The sequence below is a fragment of the Pongo pygmaeus genome, chromosome 6 (assembly GCF_028885625.2).
Source record: "Pongo pygmaeus isolate AG05252 chromosome 6, NHGRI_mPonPyg2-v2.0_pri, whole genome shotgun sequence".
Taxonomy (NCBI): Eukaryota; Metazoa; Chordata; class Mammalia; order Primates; family Hominidae; genus Pongo; species Pongo pygmaeus.
Genome location: NC_072379.2, coordinates 8,546,421 through 8,569,019, shown reverse-complemented (window position 1 = coordinate 8,569,019; position 22,599 = coordinate 8,546,421). Strand labels below are relative to the sequence as shown.

General features: G+C 42.5%; 1 protein-coding gene across 1 annotated transcript in view; it reads right to left on the bottom strand.

The window, feature by feature from the left end:
• Window positions 1-22,599, bottom strand: part of ARPC1A (actin related protein 2/3 complex subunit 1A) — a 41,067-nt gene that overhangs the window by 15,464 nt on the left and 3,004 nt on the right. The window contains exons 2-5 of the mRNA XM_054497166.2: window positions 18,020-18,112; window positions 12,566-12,670; window positions 6,282-6,504; window positions 1,852-1,959 (exon numbers count right to left, since the gene is read on the bottom strand). Coding sequence (XP_054353141.1) covers window positions 1,852-1,959; window positions 6,282-6,504; window positions 12,566-12,670; window positions 18,020-18,083 — 500 coding nt within the window. The 5' untranslated portion in view covers window positions 18,084-18,112. The remainder of the gene's footprint in view (window positions 1-1,851; window positions 1,960-6,281; window positions 6,505-12,565; window positions 12,671-18,019; window positions 18,113-22,599) is intronic.

Sequence of the window (22,599 nt, the reverse complement as noted above, 5' to 3'; positions counted from 1 at the left end):
AATCAGCTAGGCATGGTGGCTCATGCCTGTGGTCCCAGCTACTCAGGAGGCTGAGGTGGGAGGATTGCTTGAGTCCGGGAGGTTGAAGCTGCAGGGAGCTATGATCGCACCACCACACTCCAGCCTGGGTGACAGAGCAAGACCTTGTCTCAAAAAAAAAAAAAAAAAAAAGTGCACCTCATCTCCCAACCTACCATATAGTCAACACAAAGCAACATTTATTTGCTTTGCTTTCCTTTCAGCTAAAGGGAAAAAAGCATATTCTTGAGAAAGAACAACTTTAAAAAGCAATTACATGGAATTCCATGGTATGATCCTTAAAGTTCTTAGCAAAGTGGCTGCATTTCTTCTAGCTTCAAGCTAATGACAAAATAAAAAGCTTTAACTGAAAGAAAAGCACAATAACAGCTTAGCAGTGCACTGTTTAGCTATGTTTTATTAATCGTTTCACTTTGGAATTTGCAGAGACTGCTGCCAGGAATATGAAATAAGAAAAATACTGTTGTCAAGAAAGACAGGGAGAAAGGGAGAGACAGAAAGAGATGGTGAGAAAGAGACAGAGACAGAGACAGAGAGAGTACATGCTAATCCTCCCCTCTAAACCATAGATATTCTTACACTTAAGGAAATCTTCGCTGGCCCCAACCCTTGCTTCTCCTTCCTACCCCACTTCCAAGTGGATTTCTTTTTACCTCAGTGACTTATGAACTTGTTCTTTTAATCACCATGCTTGAGCTCCTTTTCTAGATCACAAGCTGCTTCCATTTTTTTGTTTTGTTTTTGTTTGTTTTTTGAGATGGAGTCTCACTCTGTCGCCCAGGCTGGAGTGCAGTGGTGTGATTTCAGCTCACTGCAACCTCCACCTCCCGGGTTCAAATGATTCTCATGCCCTAGCCTCCCAAGTAGCTGGGATTACAGGCGTATGTGACCACACCAGGCTAACTTTTATTTATTTATTTATTTATTTATTTTGAGACAGAGTCTCGCTCTGCCGCCCAGGCTGGAGTGCAGTGGTGCGATCTCAGCTCACTGCAAGCTCCGCCTCCCGAGTTCACACCATTCTCCTGCCTCAGCCTCCCGAGTAGCTGGGACTACAGGCACCCGCCACCATGCCTGGCTAATTTTTTGTATTTTTTAGTAGAGACGGGGTTTCACTGTGTTAGCCAGGATGGTCTCGATCTCCTGACCTTGTGATCCACCCACCTCAGCCTCCCAAAGTGCTGGGATTACAGGCGTGAGCTACTGCGCCTGGCCTCTTTTGTATTTTTAGTAGACACGGGGCTTCACCATGTTGGCCAAGTTGGTCTTGAACTTCCGACCTCAGGTGATCCGCCCACCTCGGCCTCCCAAAGTGCTGGGATTACAGGTGTGAGCCACAGCACCAGGCCTCATTTTTGAGTCCCTCACAGTGCCTAGCGCAGTACCTTGCAAAGAAAAGGAACCTTACAGGCCAGGCACACTGGCTCATGCCTGTAATCCCAGCACTTTAGGAGGCCAAGGAGGGAGGATCACTTGAGGCCAGGAGTTCAAGACCAACCCGGGCAACACAGCAAGACCCTGTCTCTACAAAGAATAAAAACAATGTTTAAAAAATTAGCCAGGTGTGGTGGCATATGCCTGTAGTCCCAACTACTCTGGAGGCTGAGGCTGGAGGATCGCTTGAGCCCAGGAATTGGAGGCTGCAGTGAGCTATGATGGTGCCACTGCACTCCAGCCTGGGTGAGAGTGAGACCCTGTCTCAAAACAACAACAACAACAACAAAACAAAAAACAAAGAAAGAGAACCCAAAATTATTTGTCGAAGGATGAAGAATGCACGGCTCAAGTCTATCAGTTCTCACTGGTTCCCACCTGCATTTGAAGTCACATGATCCTGCTGCCAGCAAAACGTTGTTGGGATGCCAATCCAAGCTGAGGACTGTGGAGCGAATCGGCTTTTTAATGTGCTTGCTCACCCACCTATGAGAGGGGAAAACTGTTTCAGTTTATCCACTCAACCAGCATCCCCAAATGACCTACAAATGTATGTTGGGTGAAAACACCTAAGTATGCCACACTTTTCCTTAATTAAAAAAAAAATTATAAAACAATTCAGAATATTATCTTTTTCAGAATAAACTTTTTTCAGATAGGTTTCTATAAAAAAAGATTCTATAGAAAAGTAACAGAGCATTCAACGTTCTTCTGTCAGTCACCAGGCCTTCTGCCAGAGACAAGGTTTTTTGAGACTGGGTTATGATCTGAGACTGGCTAAATTTTGTATTTTTTGTAGAGATGAGATTTCTCCATGTTGCCCAGGCTGGTCTCAAACTCTTGGGCTCAAGCGACCTACCGGCCTCAGCCTCCCAAAGTGCTGGGATTACAGGCATGAGCCACTATGCCCAGATGACAAGGTGGATTTCTAAAGGACAGAAAGGAAAAGAACCATGAACAGGCCCTTCTCCACTCCTGGCCCTGATGTTCTCAGCACAACAGCTGGTTTTCAGCGGTCCTCATTAGTAAGCATAGATATTGATTAACTCAGTTACTTTTTCGTGAGATTTCAGATTACATATGACGTTAACCTCTGAGATAAAAACTGAAGTTTGAAAATACTTCAATTTTTATTATGAATATTCAGTGATTTGCTATTCCATTTTTGGTGAATTTGGGGTTGTAAGACAGCTTAATATCCTTCCCAAGTCTCCATGAATCTGCAAATTCTTTTTAATTTCTTTCACTGAAAAATCACAACCAAGAAATTAGAAGAACCTCATGTTGGGGATTAGCCTCTAGTTCTCTAGCACCATCCAAAAAAGATGATTTATGTCTAGGACCAGTCAGTATTTTGGCTTAACTAATTCATTTCTGCCCCAAAGTGCTGTTTAAAAACCAATCACATCTGGTTGCTCAACAGTTGGGAGACTAAATATTGAGCCAATGCCTTTCCTTGAATGCTAAATTACCTTTCTATAGAATCACTTTCTTTTTTTTTTTTTTTTTTGAGACAGAGTTTCGCTCTTGTTGTCCAGGCTGGAGTGCAATGGCGCGATCTCAGCTCACCGCAACCTCCACCTCCTGGGGTCAAGCGAGAATCACTTTCTTTTATTTATTTATTTTTTTGAGACAGTGTCTTACTCTGTCGCCCAGGCTGGAGTGCAGTGGCAAGATCTTAGCTCACTGCAACCTCCGCCTCCTGTGTTCAGGCAATTCTTGTGCCTCAGCCTCCCGATAGCTGGGATTATAGGCTCACGCCACCACACCCGGCTAATTTTTATAATTTTAGAAGAGATTAGCTTTCACCATGTTGGCCAGGCTGGTCTCAAACTCGTGGTCTCAGGCGATCGGCCTGCCTTAGCCTCCCAAAGTGCTAGGATTACAGGCATGAGCCACCACGCCTGGCTACAGAATCATTTTCTTAGTATCCTATCTGAAGAAGTTCATTCTGAAAAAGACAGCCAGGTGCAGAGGCTTGCAACTATACTCCCAGCACTTTGGGAGACCAAAGCAGAAGGATTGCTTGAGTACAAGAATTTGAGATCAGCCTGGGCAAGAAAAGTGAGAACCTGTCTCCACAAATAATCAAAAAATTAGCCAGGTGTGGTGATGCAAACCTGTAGTCCCAACTACTTGGGAGGCTGAAGTGGCAAGACTGCTGGATCCCAGGAGTTGGAGACTGCAGTGAGCTGTGTTTGTACCACTGCACTCCAGACTGGGTGACAGAGAGAAACCCTGTCTCAATAAATAAATAAATAAATAAAATAAAAAACCAAAATCCCCCACAAAGTCTCTAAAAAAGGAGAAAAAGACAGTATTTCGAATTGTTTCATAATGTATATATATTTTTTGAGACAGAGTCTTGCTCTGTTGCCCAGGCTGGAGTGCAGTGGCATGGTCTCGGCTCACTGCAACCTCCACCTCCCTGGTTCAAGCGATTCTCCTGCCTCAGACTCCCAAGTAGCTGGGATTATAGGCATGCGCTACCATGCCTGGCTAATATTTTGTATTTTTAGTAGAGATGGGGTTTCTTCATGTTGGCCAGGATGGTTTCGAACTCTTGACTTCGTGATCTGCCTGCCTTGGCCTCGCAAAGTGCTGGGATTGCAGGCGTGAGCTACCATGCCTGGCCTTTATAATGCAATTTTTTTAATTAAGGAAAAGATGGCAAGCAAAATAATTAGTTCATATGGCTGAATTATAAGCTTCTGAGAAGTTGTTTTAAAGTACTCCTATGAAATATGAAATAAATGTTCTACAGCTGAAAAACTGCCCTAAACATACAGCTTGTTCAAAGACAATACCTTGTACCATAATAAAATCCAATTTACCTATACTTGAGAATAATTCTCAATGAATAAAAATGTAAACAATTACTGAGGTTGAAGCTTAACTTGGAAGAAAAGTTTCCTGTAGAAATTTGTAAGACTGCAAGGAGTACCAGCTGACATAAAGTTTAGCCTTGAGAGAATATTAATGAAGTTAGTTTCCTATCTCATTACAATGAAACTTCCAAATCATTTCCAGCAGGTAACATTTTGTTAGCCTTGATTTCACATTTGAAAGAAAAATGTACGTTTCAAATTCGTAACTCAATTTTTTTTTTTTTTTTTTTGAGACGGAGTTTCACTCTTGATGCCCAGGCTGGAGTGCAATGGCGTGATCTCAGCTCACCGCAAACTCCGCCTACTGGGTTCAAGAGATTCTCCTGCCTCAGCCTCCCAGGTAGCTGGGATTACAGGCATGCGCCACCACACCCCGTTAATTTTTTTGTATTTTTAGTAGAGACAGGGTTTATCCGTGTTGGTCAGGCTGGTCTCGAACTCCTGACCTCAGGTGATCCACCTGCCTCGGCCTCCCAAAGTGCTGGGGTTACAGACATGAGCCACTGTACCCGGCCCATAACTCAATTTTACCGAAAATTTCCAATCTCTGTTTGAAGAATAAATTAAAATTTCTGAAGTTTTACTAAATTACAAAGGTAACATGATAATCCCCTTCTTTCAATTTCAGCAGAATACAAATAACAAAACAGCTACAAAGAGTCATGTGTACTCTGCTATTTTTAGTAGAAACACAAACACTGCCAGTTTAGTACTAAATGACAACTTTACATTGAAGGATATTTACCAGTCATGCTGAACACATGCCTGATAGAATAATAATTTTTTTTTTTTGAGATGGAGTCTCACTTTGCCGCCCAGGCTGGAGTGCAGTGGCACGATCTCGGCTCACTGCAACCTCCGCCCCCCGAGTTCAAGTGATTTTCCTGCCTCCTCCCGAGTAGGTGGGATTACAGGTACCTGCCACTGTGCCTGGCTAATTTTTGTATTTTTAGTAGAGATGGGGTTTCACCATCTTGGCCAGGCTGGAGAATAACTGTTTCCTTATCCAAACAAACAGGAAGGAGTAGTTAAAATAAGTTTTGGCCATAAAATAAACCTGTGTTTTGACTGGGTCAGCAAGAAGTGATTTATTTAAAAAATGTGCAATAGCTGATTAGACTTCTAAGATTCTGGTGAGTTTTGACTTCAACAGTTTAAACAAGTAAAATATTACACCAAGACACAGATTTGGTTGGCAAATAAGCTTTAAAGAAAGAACATTGGCCAGGCGTGGTGGCTCACGCCTGTAATCCCAGCACTTTGGGAGGCCGAGGAGGTGGATCATGAGGTCAGGAGTTCAAGACCAGCCTGGCCAAGATGGTGAAACCTCGTCTCTACTAAAACTACAAAAATTAGCCGGGCACGATGGCAGGTGACTATAATCCCAGCTACTCAGGAGGCTGAGGAGAATTGCTTGAACTAGGGGGCAGAGGTTGCAGTGAGCCATGATCGCACCCCTGCACTCCATCCAGCCTGGGCAACAGAGTAAGATTCTGTCTCGAAAAAAAAAAAAAAAAGAAGAAGAACATTGTTATTTGTAGGAATCCTACATAGATATCGTGGTGTGAAAACAAAAAGATTCCTCAGGGAACGGAGACTCTTTCAAGGTTATTATTTGTATATGAGAGTAAGAAAACAGCAATTTGCGCAGTATAGAGTGAGAACAGTAGTAGCATCTTGCAGAAGAAACAAGTTAGGCGATCAGAACATGGACACAATAGCTCTATGTTAATATAAAAAACGTGTGATTTAACTTAACATGCACACGAGAAGGGAAAATGCTCAGACAGAATTGAGAATTTCAGAGAAAAAAACCACACAACTCCGGATGAGAAAAACTGGAGTTATGGTGAGCCCTCACACAGCAGTGCAAATGTAAATTCTATAGAGAGGGATAGAAAAAGTTCAGCTGTCACTCACCAGTCATTTTCAGACTCAAAGTAACAAACAGAAATGAGTCGTGCTCCACTTCCCACAGCAAATTTGTTCTCTAGCGGGGACCACTTCACAAAAGTAGCTGCACGATTAATTCTCAGGATCACCAGGGTTGGCTTCCAAACACCATCTTTCTGACTCCAGACATAGGCATTGCGGTCTGCCCCACAAGTGACGATGCGGTCGCTCTTGGGAGCCCAGTCAATACCTGCAAGTGAGACGTGAGTCATCTGCTTTGCCCAGTCAATGACAAACAACGGCGGCACAGGCAGGTGGGTGGCACTAGCATGCCAGGATGAGATGTGGTCTTGGGACCTTCCTCCCAGGCACATCCTTCCCACTATCTATGTCCTGATCACTGCCTCAAGGAAAGGCAAGGATGCTTCTCTGCAAAGCGTCTTGGACTCGGGATTGTCTATGAGGCCGTGTAGAAGAGCTGTTTTATAATCACAGACTTTACAAAACTAAAACGGGGTCATTCTTTCCACCCATTCACACATTTCTAAGACTTCTAAAGATCTGAAGATTCATTACTTTTTTCTTTCCTCTTTATTAGATTTTTTTTGTGTGAAAATAACTGTATTCATTAACAGACCTCATTCTATGATATTAACCAACAGTCTGCTACATGGCATTCAACTAAAACAGCATACAGGGTAAATAAAAATAATCTTTAGTGTAAAGAGGGAGAAATATATATTGTGATTCATCATACATTCTTCTGAAGTCACTGTCAGTTGAACCATACTGAAAACCTTTTCTACACGATGCAGGTCCTGTGAAAGAATCCTTGTTTCTTTGCATCTAAACCAGGAAGATACCTAAATATGTACCTGAATGTAAGGTTTATTTTTCTTATTTGATGAGACTTTACTTATCTGGTACCTCTGTGAAGAATCCCAAAGTCAAGGTCAGTTTCTCATATACCAAGACTCAAGGTCAGTTTCTTAGATACCAAGAGCAAAATTTACCATGACTCATTTAACATTTATTGATGAGGTATTTTCTTTTCTTTTCTTTTTTTTTTTGAGATGGCGTTTCGCTCTTGTAGCCCAGGGTGGAGTACAATGGCACGATCTCAGCTCACTGCAACCTCCGCCTCCCGGGTTCAAGCGATTCTCCTGCCTCAGCCTCCCGAGTAGCTGGGATTACAGGCAGATGCCACCATGCCTGGCTAATTTTTGTATTTTTAGTAGAGATGGGGTTTCACCATGTTGACCAGGCTGGTCTCGAACTCCTGACTTCAGGCGATCTGCCTGCCTTGGCCTCCAAAGTGCTGGGATTACAGGCATGAGCCACAGCGCCCGGCCTTGATGAGGTATTTTCTATAAATATAATTTCACATTAAAAAGTACAGAAATATTACTAATAAATATTTATTACAGATCTCTCTCTAAAAATTAATAATTAGCATTCTTGACATTTATATGGAAAAAAGACAAATATACATCTAAGCCTCAATTACCCATAAGTCATAGTGACTTCAGTAGTATGAAGAGTTAGGCCAGGCGCGGTGGCACTTTGGGAGGCCGAGGCAGGCGGATCACAAGGTTAGGAGATCGAGACTATCCTGGCTAACATGGTGAAACCCTGTCCCTACTAAAAATACAAAAAATTAGCCGGGCGTGGTGACGGGCGCATGTAGTCCCAGCTACTCAGCAGGCTGAGGCAGGAGAATGGCGTGAACCCAGGAGGCAGAGCTTGCAGTGAGCCGAGATCGCACCACTGCACTCCAGCCTGGGCGACAGAGCGAGACTCTGTCTCAAAAAAAAAAAAAAAAAAAAAAAGTAGCATGAAAAGTTTAGTTTATTCATTCATTTACCCACAAGAGATGTCAGCTCAATTTTTTGTACCACTGAAGGGAAGAAAATATGAGACTGTATTCTAAGTGACGTGTATTTTATTTATTCATTACAAGATAACTTTGCTTGCAGTCCTCTTTATCAGATTTTAGATTTTTTTTTTTTTTTGAGACAGGGTCTCACTTTATCACCCAGACTGGATTGCAGTGGTGTGATCATAGTTCACTGCAGCCTCAACCTCCCAGGCTCATGAAATCCTCCTACCTCAGCATCCTGAGTAGCTAGGACTACAGGTGCAAGCCACCATGCCTGGCTAATTTTTTGTAGAGATGGGGTTTCACCATGTTGCCCAGGCTGGTCTTGAACTCCAGGGCTCAAGTGATCTGCCTGCCTCAGCCTCCCAAAGCACTGGGATTACAGGTGTAAGCCTGATCAATATTTATTATTATTAAAAAGAAAAATCATTATCTTTTAGAGATGCAAACTGAAATATGAAACAATATAATGTCTGGGATGTGCTTCAAATTAGTACAGGAAAGGAGAAAGTGAATTGAGAACAAGATTGGCTGTTACTTGATAATCGTGGAATGTAGGTGATGGGCTTAAAAGTCCCATTATACTATTCCACTTTTTTCTAAATCTGTTTAAAATTTTCCATGGTAACAAAACATGTTTCTTAAAAATATTTAACACAAAAGAATAAAACCTCAGAACTCTGATATCCCTGATGTTTGCCACACTTCTTTTCTTTGTAGTATGGACTAGATTTTCTTCTAGAATGCTTTAGGAATATTTTTTTCCCCTAAAATTACTATCTTTCTGAGAAAATATGTCTGATCCTTGATCTCCTGCCCCAGAGTTATATTTAGATTTTCCCAACAAGTTATTTCAGATCTAAAAAATGCCATGTGAGCAGCTAGACAGAAAACAGGCCCAAGTTCAAAGGACCCCAAAAGAGAAGTAGAGGGAAAAAAACACATAACTAAATATTTCACATTTTTGGCGATTTCTTTGGTCTTTCATCTTTGCCTTTTCTCATTTAAAAGTATTTCCTTTTAAATTCTAAAATTCCAATTAATTTTTTTTTTTTTGAGACACAGTTTTGCTCTTATTGTCCAGGCTGGTGTGCAATGGCACAATTTCGGCTCACCGCAACCTCTGCCTCCCGGGTTCAAGCAATTCTCCTGCCTCGGCCTCCTGAGTAGCTGGGATTACAGGCATGTGCCACCACGCCCAGCTAATTTTGTGTATTTTTAGTAGAAATGGGGTTTCTCCATGTTGATCAGGCTGGTCTCGAACTCTCGACCTCAGGTGATCAGCCCGCCTCAGCCTCCCGAAGTGCAGGGATTACAGGCTTGAGCCACTGCACCCAGCCTAATTTTTTATTTTTTTGGAAACAGAGTCTTGCTCTATCCCCCAGGCTGGAGTGCAGTGGCGCCATCTCGGCTCACCGCAACCTCTGCCTCCTGGGTTCAAGTGATTCTCATGTCTCAGCCTCCCGAGTAGCTGGGATTACAGGTGCGCCTCCCGAGTAGCTGGGATTACAGGTGCACGCCACCACACCTGGCTAATTTTTGTATTTTTAGTAGAGACAGGGTTTCACCTAGTTGGCCAGGTTGGTCTCAAACTCCCGACCTCAGGTGATCCACCCGCCTCAGCCTCCTAAAGTGCTGGGATTACAGGTGTAAGCCACCGTGCCCGGCCTAAAATTCCAATTTAAAATATGAGTATTCTTATTCTTAGGCTATGAGGCCACTGGCAAAGGAACTTAAGAAAATACGCCAAACCTAATAGAAATAAGGTTGTGGGAAAGGAACAGCAACAAAAATAGAAACGCTGTCTTTGGTGCTGCTTTGGAAATATACTCAGCTACTGGTGCTCAAGAGCATTATTTACAAATCACTGGTCAAAGCAAGGGTGGTCATGAGTTATTGCTGAAGAATGCAGGACAACTTCTGTAAAGGACGCAGAATAGCAAAACATGCTAAGTTCTCTCATTTGGGTAAGGATGTCTCTAAGCTCATCAGTATTTTAGGTGATTAGAGGTAAAATTGCAGAGTCCAACTAAAAGAATAAAAAATCAGCCTGGGCAACATGGTGAAATCTATCTTTACAAAAAAATTAGCCAAGTGGTGGCGCACACCTTTAGTACCAGCTCCTGGGGAGGCTGAGATGGGAGGATCACTTGAGCCCAAGAGGTTGAGGCTGTAGTGAGCCATGATCATTCTAGCCTGGGTGACTGGGCAACAGAGCAAGACCCTGTCTAAAAGAAAAAAAAGGTTCACACCTGTAATCCCAACACTTTAGGAGGCCAAGACGGGCAGATCACTTGATGTCAGGAGTTTGAGACCAGCCTGACCAAGGTGGTGAAATCCGAACTCTACTAAAAATACAAAAATTAGCCGGGCATTGTGGCAGGCACCTGTAATCCCAGCAACTCAGGAGGCTGAGGCGGGAGAATTGCTTGAACCTGGAAGGCAGAGGCTGCAGTCAGCCAAGACTGTACCACTTCATTCCAGCCTAGACGACAGAATGAGACTCCCATCTCAAAACAAACAAACAAACAAACAAAAACAAACAGAAAAAAGACAAAAACTCAATGAAAAAATGATCAGGATTTATGAACAGGACAGTCACAAGGAAGAAAAACTCTCATGGCTAATAAACATCTGAAAGTATGCTCAACTTTTCCATTAATCAGGAAAATACAACTTACAGAAGCAATGGATGAACCTTTCATGCATTCATCAGTCTTACCATCTCAAGTATGTGGCGGGGTGTGGGAAAACGAGCACTCTCATACAGGACAGGTGGGAATGATGGCAATTTGATGAGGCCTGGCAACACTGCAGATATGCATACCCTGTGGTATTAACACATCTACCATCTACAAACATTCACACATACGTACAGAAATCAAGGGGTGCCTATTCAGCACTTTCATGTAATATAGAAAAATTAAAACAACCTAAATGTCCTTCAGTGGAGGAAGGAGTAAATAAGTGAGGTATAAAATGCTAAAGAGTTGTTAAAAGGAATAAACTTGATCTAGACAGCAACATAGATGGATCTCAGAAACAATCATGAATGCAAAAGCAGGCTGCCGGAGATGCATAATATCATGCCATTTATGTAGCTTCAAAAAAATACTAGTCAATAGTCCTAAAGATTGTTTTCTCTTTTTTCTTTTTTTTGAGATGAGGGTCTTGCTCTGTCACCCAGGCTGGAGTGCAGTGGTGTGATCACAGCTCACTGCAGCCTTGATCTTGTCTCAAGTGATCCTCCCACTTCAGCCTCACAAGTAGCTGGGACCACAGGTGCATGCCACCACACCGTGCTAATGGGGGGTCTCATTATGTTGCCCAGGCTTCTCATTATGTTGCCCAGGCTAGTCTTGGATTCCTGGGTTCAAGCGATCCTCCCGCCTCAGCCTCCCAAAGTGCTGGGATTACAGGTGTAAGCCACTGTGCTTGGCCTAAGCTTGTTTATGAATATGTATGTATGTAAAGGTATTAAAAATGGACTGGAATGGTGTCATAGCAAATTATAGTCTGCCTTCCGGGGGAAAGGAATAGGACTGCTGGTGAGAGGTGACTTTACCATCATCAAGAATAATATTCCTTATTATTATATCCTTTTTCCTTAAGTTTCCTGATACAGGAAAAGAAATTACTTCCTGGCACAGGGAAAAAGTTGGTAATTCTGGTGGCGATTATCTGATATGGGTGTTTATTATATTACTTTGTTCTTTTCAATATTCTGGAGAGTCTTCCTTACCCTAAAAACACAAAGGAAACTTTTGGAAGACACTTGGAAATAGTTTGGCGCACATTTTCGTGTTGTCTACATTTTCATGTTATCTAGCTTTCAATTTCACGTCTCATCTCCTAATTTTAGCTCTTTAGTCCTCACGGTAGGTTCAGTGCTTTCCATAGCAACAGTGGAGTGCTGGGTACCAGCTGGGGCTACAAGAAGCACTTAACAACTGAGATCATTATAGTATTTTCTCTAAAATTTTAAGGAAATTCAGTAAGTGCTGCATGACTTTAAATATTATGGGCCGGGTGCGGTAGCTCACTCCTGTAATCCCAGCACATTGGGAGGCCCAGGCAGGCGGATCACGAGGTCAGGGGTTCGAGACCAGCTTGACCAACATGGTGACACCTGTCTCTACTAAAAATAAAAAAATTAGCCAGGCATAGTGGCGCGCACCTGTAATCCCAGCTACTCAGGAAGCTGACGCAGGAAAATTACTTGAACCTGAGAGGTGGAGGTTGCAGTGAGCCGAGATCACGCCATTGCACTCCAGCCTGGGCGACAGAGTGACACTCCATCTCAAAAAAAAAAAAAAAAAAAAAAAAAAAAAAAAAAAAATTATGGCCACCTGGGTTTATTAGGTTCTTTATCTAAAAGGAAGAGTGCCTGATTTGGAAATATCACACTAAGCTCACGGCTATCTTCCTTTACCTGTGATGTGTCCGTTGTGCTCCTTGAGTTCATGAGCTTTCACCCACTGGCTCCCGTTCTTCTTATAGATGTGCACTTCGTGATTATTGGGACTGAGGGCAATCTCTGGAGACAGAAGTCAAACAACAGTTAACACCTGAACTTGAAATTGTCACCAAAAAGGGGACATGTCACAGTTGTTTTAAAAGCAGACTATAGTAAGGAAAAGAAAAACTTTTGAAAAAGTAGTTCTCAAATTCACCTCTGAATAATTCCTGTTTTTTTTGTTTTTTTGTTTTTTTTTTTTACCTTTACTTGGACCCTGTATTTTATAATGCTTTACAGGAAATCTAAGATTAAAATTCACTTTCCCAGAGACATGTACAACTGTCAATTAATGATTCTAACCAAAGAAAAATAAACAATGTTACTATACCTAGCTAAAATAACTTTAGATCAGGGTAAAAATGTTTTGACAGTTTCATTCACCTGTGCAATATTATTAGAGCTAAATCTAAATTTCTGTTGGTCTTTCTGACACACTGAAAATAGTTTATGGACTTCCATTACTGCTATCATGGACCCAGGCTGGAATCACTAGTTTATATTAAAAAAATTGATTCTGCTGATAAACTATACTGAAATTCTCCTTCACAATAAAGCCAATATAAATCACAATACTTTGTATTCAAGAGTAATTTCCTGAACTAATTCAAAATATACTACACAAAACGGACTTTTTAAAAACTCATACAGGTGGAGCATCCCTAATCTGAAAAGCTGAAATCTGACATGCTCCCAAATCCAAAACTTTTTGAGTATCAACATGACACTCAAAAGGTCATGCTCAAACGCAATGCTATCTGGAACATTTTGGATTTCAGATTTTCATTTTTTTCTTTTTTGAGATGGAGTTTTGCTCTCGTTGCCCAGGTTGGAGTGCAATGGCGCGATCTTGGCTCACCACAACCTCCGCCTCTCAGGTTCAAGCGATTCTCCTGCCTTAGCCTCTGAAGTAGCTGGGATTACAGGCATCTGCCACCACGCCCAGCTAATTTTGTATTTTTAGTAGAGACGGGGTTTCTCTATGTTGGTCAGGCTGGTCTTGAACTCCCGACCTCAGGTAATCTGCCTGCCTTGGCCTCCCAAGATGCTGGGATTACAGGCGTCAGCCGCCAGACTTGGCCAGATTTCAGATTTTCAGTGCTCAAATGGTATATATTATGCAAATATCCCCAAATCGTAAGTCCAAAACAATTCTGGTCCCAGGCATTTCAGATAAGGGATACTAGACCTGTATTCATATATCTTTTTTTACCCCTTCTAGTTCATCTGCTTTTTGTGTTTTTTTTTTAAATTTAATTTAATTTTTATTTTTAGTAGAGACAGGGTCTCACTATGTTGCCTAGGCTGGTCTTGAACTCCTGACCTCAAGCAATTCTGCTGCCTTGGCCTCCCAAAGCACTAGGATTACAGGCATGAGCCACGATGCCCAGCCCCTCTTTCTTTTTATTGGTTTCTTAAAATTAAAATTAGGATCTATGGGCTGGGCGTGGTGGCTCATGCCTGTAATCCCAGCACTTTGGGAGGTTGAGGCAGGCAGATCACCTGTGATCAGGAGTTCGAGACCAGCCTGGCCAACATGGGGAAACCCCATCTCTACTAAAAGTACAAAAATTAGCCGGGCCCAGTGGCACGTGCCTGTAGTCCCAGCTACTCGGGAGGCTGAGGCAGGAGAATCGCTTGATCCCAGGAGGCAGAGGCTGCAGTGGGCCGAGATTGCGTCACTGCATTCCAGCCTAGGTGACAGAGTAAGACCCTGTCTCAAAAAAAAAAAAAAAAAAAAATTAAGACCTATGATCCAAACTTTAGGCCAGTCATTAATAGTCCCCACCTACACTCACTTTCCTACCCTCCTTAGGAAAGCTACATCTATATGCTTTACAGATAAAACTGTGGAACTAGGTAAATATCTAGCTATAAAATCCTAAGGACTTAAGAGTGCTTTCTGGTAAACAGTTATATATTTCTCTAACTTTCTCACATGTATATAGAGATTTCAAAAGCCAAGTCCAAATTTAAACCTGGAAAATGTTATAAATTTCAAATTACAATGTCACAAAAAATGTTGACTTAATATGCTGAATTTATCAAGTAGTTTAAATGAGGACAATGATAGCTTGCATCTGTATTAAAAATAATTGGAAATACTCCAAAAGCCTATTTTTAGATGGGAAAGTGGAAACAGAAGATATAGGAAAGTTGGCTATGAAGCTCTGTGAGATGATCACAAAACACATGCTCTAAATTCACTGTCCTGCTAGGTTATACATTTTCAACTACCCAATACAGAGGCTCTTTTTTTTTTTTTTGAGACTGAGTCTCACTCTGTTGCCGAGGCTAGAGTGTGGTGGCCCGATCTCCGCTCACTGCAAGCTCCGCCTCCCAGGTTCACGCCATTCTCCTGCCTCAGCCTCCCGAGTAACTGGGACTACAGGCACCTGCCACCACACCCGGCTAATTTTTTGTATTTTTAATAGAGATGGAGTTTCACTGTGTTAGCCAGGATGGTCTTGATCTCCTGACCTTGTGATCTGCCTGCCTTGGCCTCCCAAAGTGCTGGGATTACAGGTATGAGCCACCACGCCCAGCCCTGAAATGCTCTAAAAAGATGGTGAATCTACAGATTCAAAGCAATCTCTGTCAAAATCTCAGTTGACTTCTTAAAAGAAATTAACAAGCTGATCCTAAAATTCATACAGAAATGCAAGCGACACAATAACCAAAATAATCTTGAAAAGAACAAAGTTGGAACTTACACTTCTTGATTTCAAAACTTACCACCAAGCTACAGTAATCAAGACAGACTGGTCCTGAAATTAGGATAAACATAAAGAACAATGGAATAGAATTGAGAGTCCAGAAATAAACTCTCATATTTACAGTCAGTTCATTTTCAAAAAGGGGGCCAACGCAATAAAATGGGGAGAGGATAGTTTTCAACAAAAGGTGCAGGAAAAACTTGATTATCTTGGCTGGCGTGGTGGCTCATACCCACTAAGTATATCCCAGCACTTCGGGAGGCCAAGGCAGGTGGATTGCTGGAGGCCAGGAGTTCGAGGCCAGTCTGGGTGACATAGCGAAACCCTGTCTCTACTGAAAATACAAAAATTAGCCAGGTATGGGCCGGGCGCGGTGGCTCACACCTGTAATCCCAGCACTTTGGGAGGCAGAGGCAGGCGGATCACGAGGTCAGGAGATTGAGACCATCCTGGCTAACACGGTGAAACCCCGTCTCTACTAAAAGTACAAAAAAAATGAGCTGAGCATGGTGGCGGGTGGCTGTAGTCCCAGCTACTCGGGAGGCTGAGGCAGGAGAATGGCGTGAACCCTGGAGGCGGAGCTTGCAGTGAGCTAAGATTGCGCCACTGCACTCCAGCCTGGGCGACAGAGCGAGAGTGCATCTCAAAAAAAAAAAAAAATTAGCCAGGTGTGGTGGCACACACATGTAACCACAGCTTCTTGGGAGGCTCAGACACGATAATCACTTGAACCTGGGAGGCGGAGGTTGCAGTAAGCCAAGATTGCACCACTGCACTCCAGCTTAGACGACAGAGCAAGACTCTGTCTCAATAAATAAATAAATAAATAAACACAGAAAAAAAGAAGAAGAAAAAAAAACGAAAGCTGGATACATACAAAAGGAACCCTACCTTACAGGATACACAAAAATTAACTCAAAATGGACCAAAGTCCTACATAAAAGAACTAAAGCTTTAAGACTCTTAGAAGGAAACACATGCATAGGCACACATTGTTGTGATCCTGGATTATGCGACGGTTTCTTTGATACAACAGCAGAAGTACAAGCAACAAAAGAAAAATTAGCGAAATTGGACTTTTTCTCCCCAATCCTGCTCTTTTATCTTTATTATTTAATTATTATTATTATTTTTTTTTGAGAAAGAGAGTCTTGCCCTGTCACCTAGGCTGGAGTGCAGTGGCACGAACATGGCTCACTGCAGCCATGGACTTCCCGACTCAAGTGATCCTCCCACCTCAGCTTCCCATGTAGCTGGGACCACAGGCACGTGCTACCACGCTCAGCTAATTTTTATTTTTGTAGAGATGAGGTTTCACTGTCTTTCCCAGGCTGATCTCGAACTCCTAGACCCAAGCGATCCTCTCGCCTTGGCCTGCCAAAGTGCTGGAATTACAGCACCGGGCCTGGCAACTTGTTCAAAATTAAAAACTTGTGTATGTCATAGAATACCTTCGAAAAAGTGAAAGGACAACCCACAGAGTGGGAGTAAATATTTGATAAGAGACTTGCAGCCAGAATATATAAAGAACTCTTATGACTCAACAATAAAAAGATAACCCTATTTAAAAATGGGCAAACAGACATGTCTGAATAGACATTTCTCCAGAGACATACAAACAGCCAATAGGCATGTCAAACAATATTCAACATCATTACTCATGGGGGAAATGCAAATCAAAACCGCAATGAGATACTACTTTATACCCATTATGATGTCTGTAATACAGACAGACAAGGCTGAGCACGGAGGCTCATGCCTGTAATCCCAGCACTTTGGGAGGCCGAGGCGGGCACATCATTTGAGGTCAGGAGTTCCAAATCAGCCTGGCCAACATGGTGAAACACCATCTCTACTAAAAATAAAAAAATTAACCAGGCGTGGTGGCACCTGCCTGTAATCCCAGCTACTCAGGAGGCTGTGGCAGAAAAATCGCTTGAACCCGGGAGGCAGAGGTTGCAGTGATCTGAGATTGTGCCACTGTACTCCAGCCTGGGTGACAAAGTGAGACTCTGTCTCAAAAAATATATATATATGTGTGTGTGTGTGTGTGTACACACACACACACACACACACACAGTTTTTCTATTTTTTTTTTGTAAAGACAGGGTTTCCCCATGTTGCTCAGGCTGGTCTTGAACTCTTGAGCTCAAGATATTTGCCTGCCTTGGCCTCCAAAAGTGCTGGGATTATAGGCATGAGCCACTGCACCCAGCCTCATCTTGTTATATTATCTGTCACTTTGCTTGCTGAACTGTGCCTACTTCTAAGAGCATTCTCCATCCCTTTCTAGTTTGCTGGAGCTAGAAAACTAGAAACCAAGCTGATTATGAATAACATAGTAAATATTAGTTAATAATGCTCTGAGTAGCTCAGGAGCAAACCACTTGTCTCTGAAACAGCTTATTCTAGGTCCTAGTGCTCTGACTAAATGTGAACTTGGTATGTAACCTCTGCAAAGCCCTTCCTTCACTCTGGGCCTCAGTTTATCTATCTGTAAACCAAAGGACTGACTTAGTTCCCTTCTGAATGTATATAATAGATGTATGTTCTTTGCACATGTGATACTGAGATATGTGAGCCCTAAATGTGTCTAAAGATGAAACGTATCAAAGGTACCAAAACACAAAAGCAAAGTTAATAAAATACTTACGAGTACGATCCCTGTTCCAGGCATGACAGGTGATTGGCTCTAGTAAAAACTGATGCAGTGACATTATTCTTAGTGTTTTCAAAGGAGAGAAAGCTGCAATGAACAACAAAAAGCATTTTGTACAATAGGGAAAAGGCAAGTAACCAATGTTTAAGTTGCCTGAGGATCTTAAGATGTTTGGAAATAAATAAAACATTGTCCTCCCATTAAAAAATAATCTGGCCAGGCACGGTGGCTCACGCTTGTAATCCTAGCACTTTGGGAGGCCAAGGCAGGTGGATCACGAGGTCAGGAGTTCAAGACCAGCCTGGCCAACCTGGTGAAACCCAGTTTCTACTAAAAATACAAAAATTAGCTGGGCGTGGTGGCACACGCCTCTAGTTCCAGCTACTTGGGAGGCTGAGGCAGGAGAATTGCTTGCACCCAGGAGGCAGAGGTTGCAGTGAGCCGAGATCACGCCACTGCACTCCAGCCTGGGCGACAGAGCGAGACTCTGTCTCAAAAAAAAAAAAAAAAAAAAAAGGCCGGGCGTGGTGGTCACACCTGTAATCCCAGCACTTTGGGAGGCCAAGGCAGGCAGGTCACGAGGTCAGGAGATCGAGACCATCCTGGCTAACATGGTGAAACCCCGTCTCTACTAAAAATACAAAAAATTAGCTGGGCGTGGTGGCGGGCGCCTGTAGTCCCAGCCACTCGGGAGGCTGAGACAGAGAATGGCGAACCTGGGAGGTGGAGCTTGCAGTGAGCCAAGATCACACGCCACTGCACTCCAGCCTGGGCGACAGAGCAAGACTCCGTCTTCAAAAAAAAAAAAAAAAATCTATCTCATTGTCGAAACTTAACCATCTGAATAAATCTAGCATTGTAACAACTAATGCGGAATTTATTCTGTTCAGGGTCGTCAATGGACTCTTAAACCGTGGGTACAGGATATTCCTAGTCTCAAATTATCATCCCACAGATTGCTTACTAACTACAAAGAGAAAAAGATGCCTTTACATTGAAGAAATCTGGCAATCACCACGTAATCAAACTCGGTATTATAAATAGTGGATCAATCTAACTGGATGGGCCTCCTGATGGCAGTCCACATGAAGTACACATCATCACTTATAAATAGTGACTTAACTTACCATCCAAACCAGAACACTTCTGAGAGCAAAAATAAATAATAATTATGCCAACACAACAGGTCACAGGGCTAACCTGTAGAAACCTGGGAATATGGTCAACCTATCAATGAAGTCTTTATGCCAAACATATTTACTCTAAATCCAATCAAGATTCAGATCTAATTTTCAGTTTACAAGAAATAAAGGGTAAAGGAACTAGTCAAGCAACACAAGGAGGAAATAAACAGTTAAAGCCAGGGTGTGTGCCATTGTATAGAAGAACTGGCCTGGACTATTCCAAAAAGGCAATATGGAGGCAGGATGAGAACTGTTCTAGAGAGCTATGAAAACCAAATTTGATAAGTGAAAGTTGATTATAATTTTTTTTTTTTTGAGACAGAGTCTCACTCTGTTGCCCAGACTGGAGTACAGTGGCACCATCTCAGCTCACTGCAACCTCCACTTCCTGGGCTCAGGTGATCCTCCTGCCTCAGCCTCCTGAGTAGCTGGGATTACAAGTGTGCACCACCAGGCCCAGCTAATTTTTGTATTTTTAGTAGAGATGGACTTTCATCATGTTGGCCAGGCTGGTCTTGAACTCCTGGCCTCAAGTGGTCCGCCCTCCTCAGCCTCCCAAAGTGCTGAGATTACAGGTGTGAGCCACCGTGCCTGGCCCATAATCCACATTTTAAAACATGGGCAGAAAAGATGTATTTTGTATAACAGGGAAAATTATAATTTAAACTAGATATTACATATGGAATTATTTTCATTTTCTTAGGTGTGATAATGGTATTGCCATTAGATAGGAGAATGTCCTAGCTCTTAGGAGACAAAGATAATGATGAAGTGTTCAGGGATGAAGTATCATGATGCCTTCTGTAACTTCTTTTCTTTTTTTGGGTGGGGGCAGGGGAGATAGGGTCTTGCTCTCTCACCCAGGTTTGGAGGGCAGTGGTACAATCTATGCTCACTGCAGCCTCCATCTTCTGGCCTCAAGTGATCCTCCCACCTCAGCCTCCTGAGTAGCTGTGGCTACAAGCATGCACCACCAAGCCCAGGTAATTTTTGTAGAGATGGGGTTTCACCATGTTGCCCAGGCTGCTCTGCCTGGGCTCAAGTGATCCACCTGCCTCAGCCTCCCAAAGTGCTGGCATTACAGGCATGAGCCACCATGCCCAGCCACTGTAACTTATTTTCAATAGTTCAGGACAGAAAATATATAGAATGTGAATGTGGCAAAATGCTAACTGGTGAATCCAGGCAAAGAGTATGTAGGCGTTTGTGATAATACTTTTTAAACTTTTAATTGTAACTAAATGAAAAGCAGGAATCTGCAAAACATTAAATGAAAAATTCTCTATTTTATAGGTACCCAAATCTAGATACACTTGAAGAAGCAACCATTACCTGAAATGGGAACATTTTTCAAGAAGCAGCCAGCCTTCCTCTACCCCCAACTTTATCATTTCCAGGAGGCACCCTCACTATAAACTCAAGTTTCAACACACGTAAGTATGTGTCATGTTAACCTTGGGTGGAGGTTGAAATGTGAGATATGAATTCTGATGCAAGCAGGAAATGAATGGAAGGGCCACTAGAAGGTTGTAAAGTGAACAATGAAAGTTCAGCTGACAAAGCAGAAATCAGTCTCAGAAAGCAGAAGCAGCACCTCTGCTAATTGTAAAGGAACCCAGGCCAGGCGTGGTGGCTCAAGCCTGTAATCCCAGCACTTTGGGAAGCCAAGGTGGGCGGATCACCTGAGGTCAGGAGTTCGAGACCAGCCTGGCCAACATGGCGAAACCCTGTCTCTACTAAAAACACAAAAATCAGCCGGGCATGGTGACAGGCACCTGTAATTCCAGTTACTCAGGAGGCTGAGGTACAAGAATCTCTTGAACATGCGAGGCGGAGGTTGCAGTGAGCCAAGATGGTGCTACTGCACTGCAGCCTAGGTGACAGAGTGAGACTCTGTTATCAAAACAAAAACAAACAAACAAACAAACAAAAAAGAGGGGGGACACAAAGGTAAGTGCAACTTTAAATAAAAAACATCTGATACCTTGAACTGGCAGAGAAATGCTAGCATTTCATATTTTATTCTAAGAGTGAAGATTGTTTTTCTAAGAGTGAAGATAGTTTTTTACTTTTTTCTTTTATACAGTCTAGAAAGCAAACTACAACTAACAAAGAAAAAGCTTAGGAATTGGCGATTTAAAAAAATTTTAAATGCACTCAAATGAGAATGTTTGTTTTTTTTTTAAAGAACTTCCAGATGCTCACTGCATGCTTCTCTCTTTATCTCTGATATCAGATGCTCACTCCAAATTGTTCCATCACAACAGATTTCAGTTACAGCTACTCAAAATAACATGCTGTCATAAAATAACTCCTTAATTAAAAGCGCTTTAGTTCAAAAGCCACATTTGATAAGCTTATTTGTTAACTAAAAATAAAATTGGTCTGCAAATCAGAAATTTGATGTGAATATCTACGTGCCATAAAAGTACATGTTTCACGTCCAGTTGAAAAGTATAGCTGCAGACAAAAGGCTTTCCAATGTTCAACTCAGTGTTTTATAAGCAATGTAGCAAAGACTTCAAAAGAGGTGGCCATTTACACAACAGTGTAATTACTTCTAAAATTGCATTTCTAATTTTGCCGTATCATTCAAGTTCCATATTTGGACATACACTCAAGACCTGTACTTCTTTTATAATCAGGTGGCTATTTTAAGTCTGCAGGCCAAGATAACACTCATGTTTGTCAAATTTAGAATGCACCTAGCAAACACAGCTTGCATTCATGAAACCCAGTGAATGCAGAAGAAATTCCTAATAGCCTGAATTATGTACCAAGAAAGGGTACCTTCTGTCATAGGGTGATAATTATAATTTCTAAACTATGGTTAATGTTTAAGTGAAATTTGAAAAGCTTTGTCTTAATAGAGCTAGAGAGGGAGAAAAGGGGACAAATAAAAATGCCAGGAACTCCTCATCCCTTTTCTTTCTTTTCTTTTTTTTTTTTTTTTTGAGAAGGAGTCTCGCTCTGTTGCCCAGGCTGGAGTACAGTGGCACGATCTCGGCTCACTGCAAACTCTGACTTCTGTGTTCACGCCATTCTCCTGCCTCAGCCTCCCGAGTAGCTGGGACTACAGGCGCCCGCCACCAGGCCCGGCTAATTTTTTTGTTATTTTTAGTAGAGATGGGGTTTCACCGTGTTAGCCAGGATGGTCTCGATATCCTGACCTCGTGATCCGCCTGCCTCGGCCTCCCAAAGTGCTGGGATTACAGGTGTGAGCCACCGCGCCCTGCCCCTTATCCCTTTTCTTTTTCTCTCTCCCTCCCCCCTCATCCCTTTTCTCTCTCTCTGAGTTTTTTTCTCAGACAAGGTCTTGCTCTGTCACCCAGGCTGGACTGCAGTGGTGTGATCTCAGTTCACTGCAACCTCGGCTTCCCAGGGTCAAGC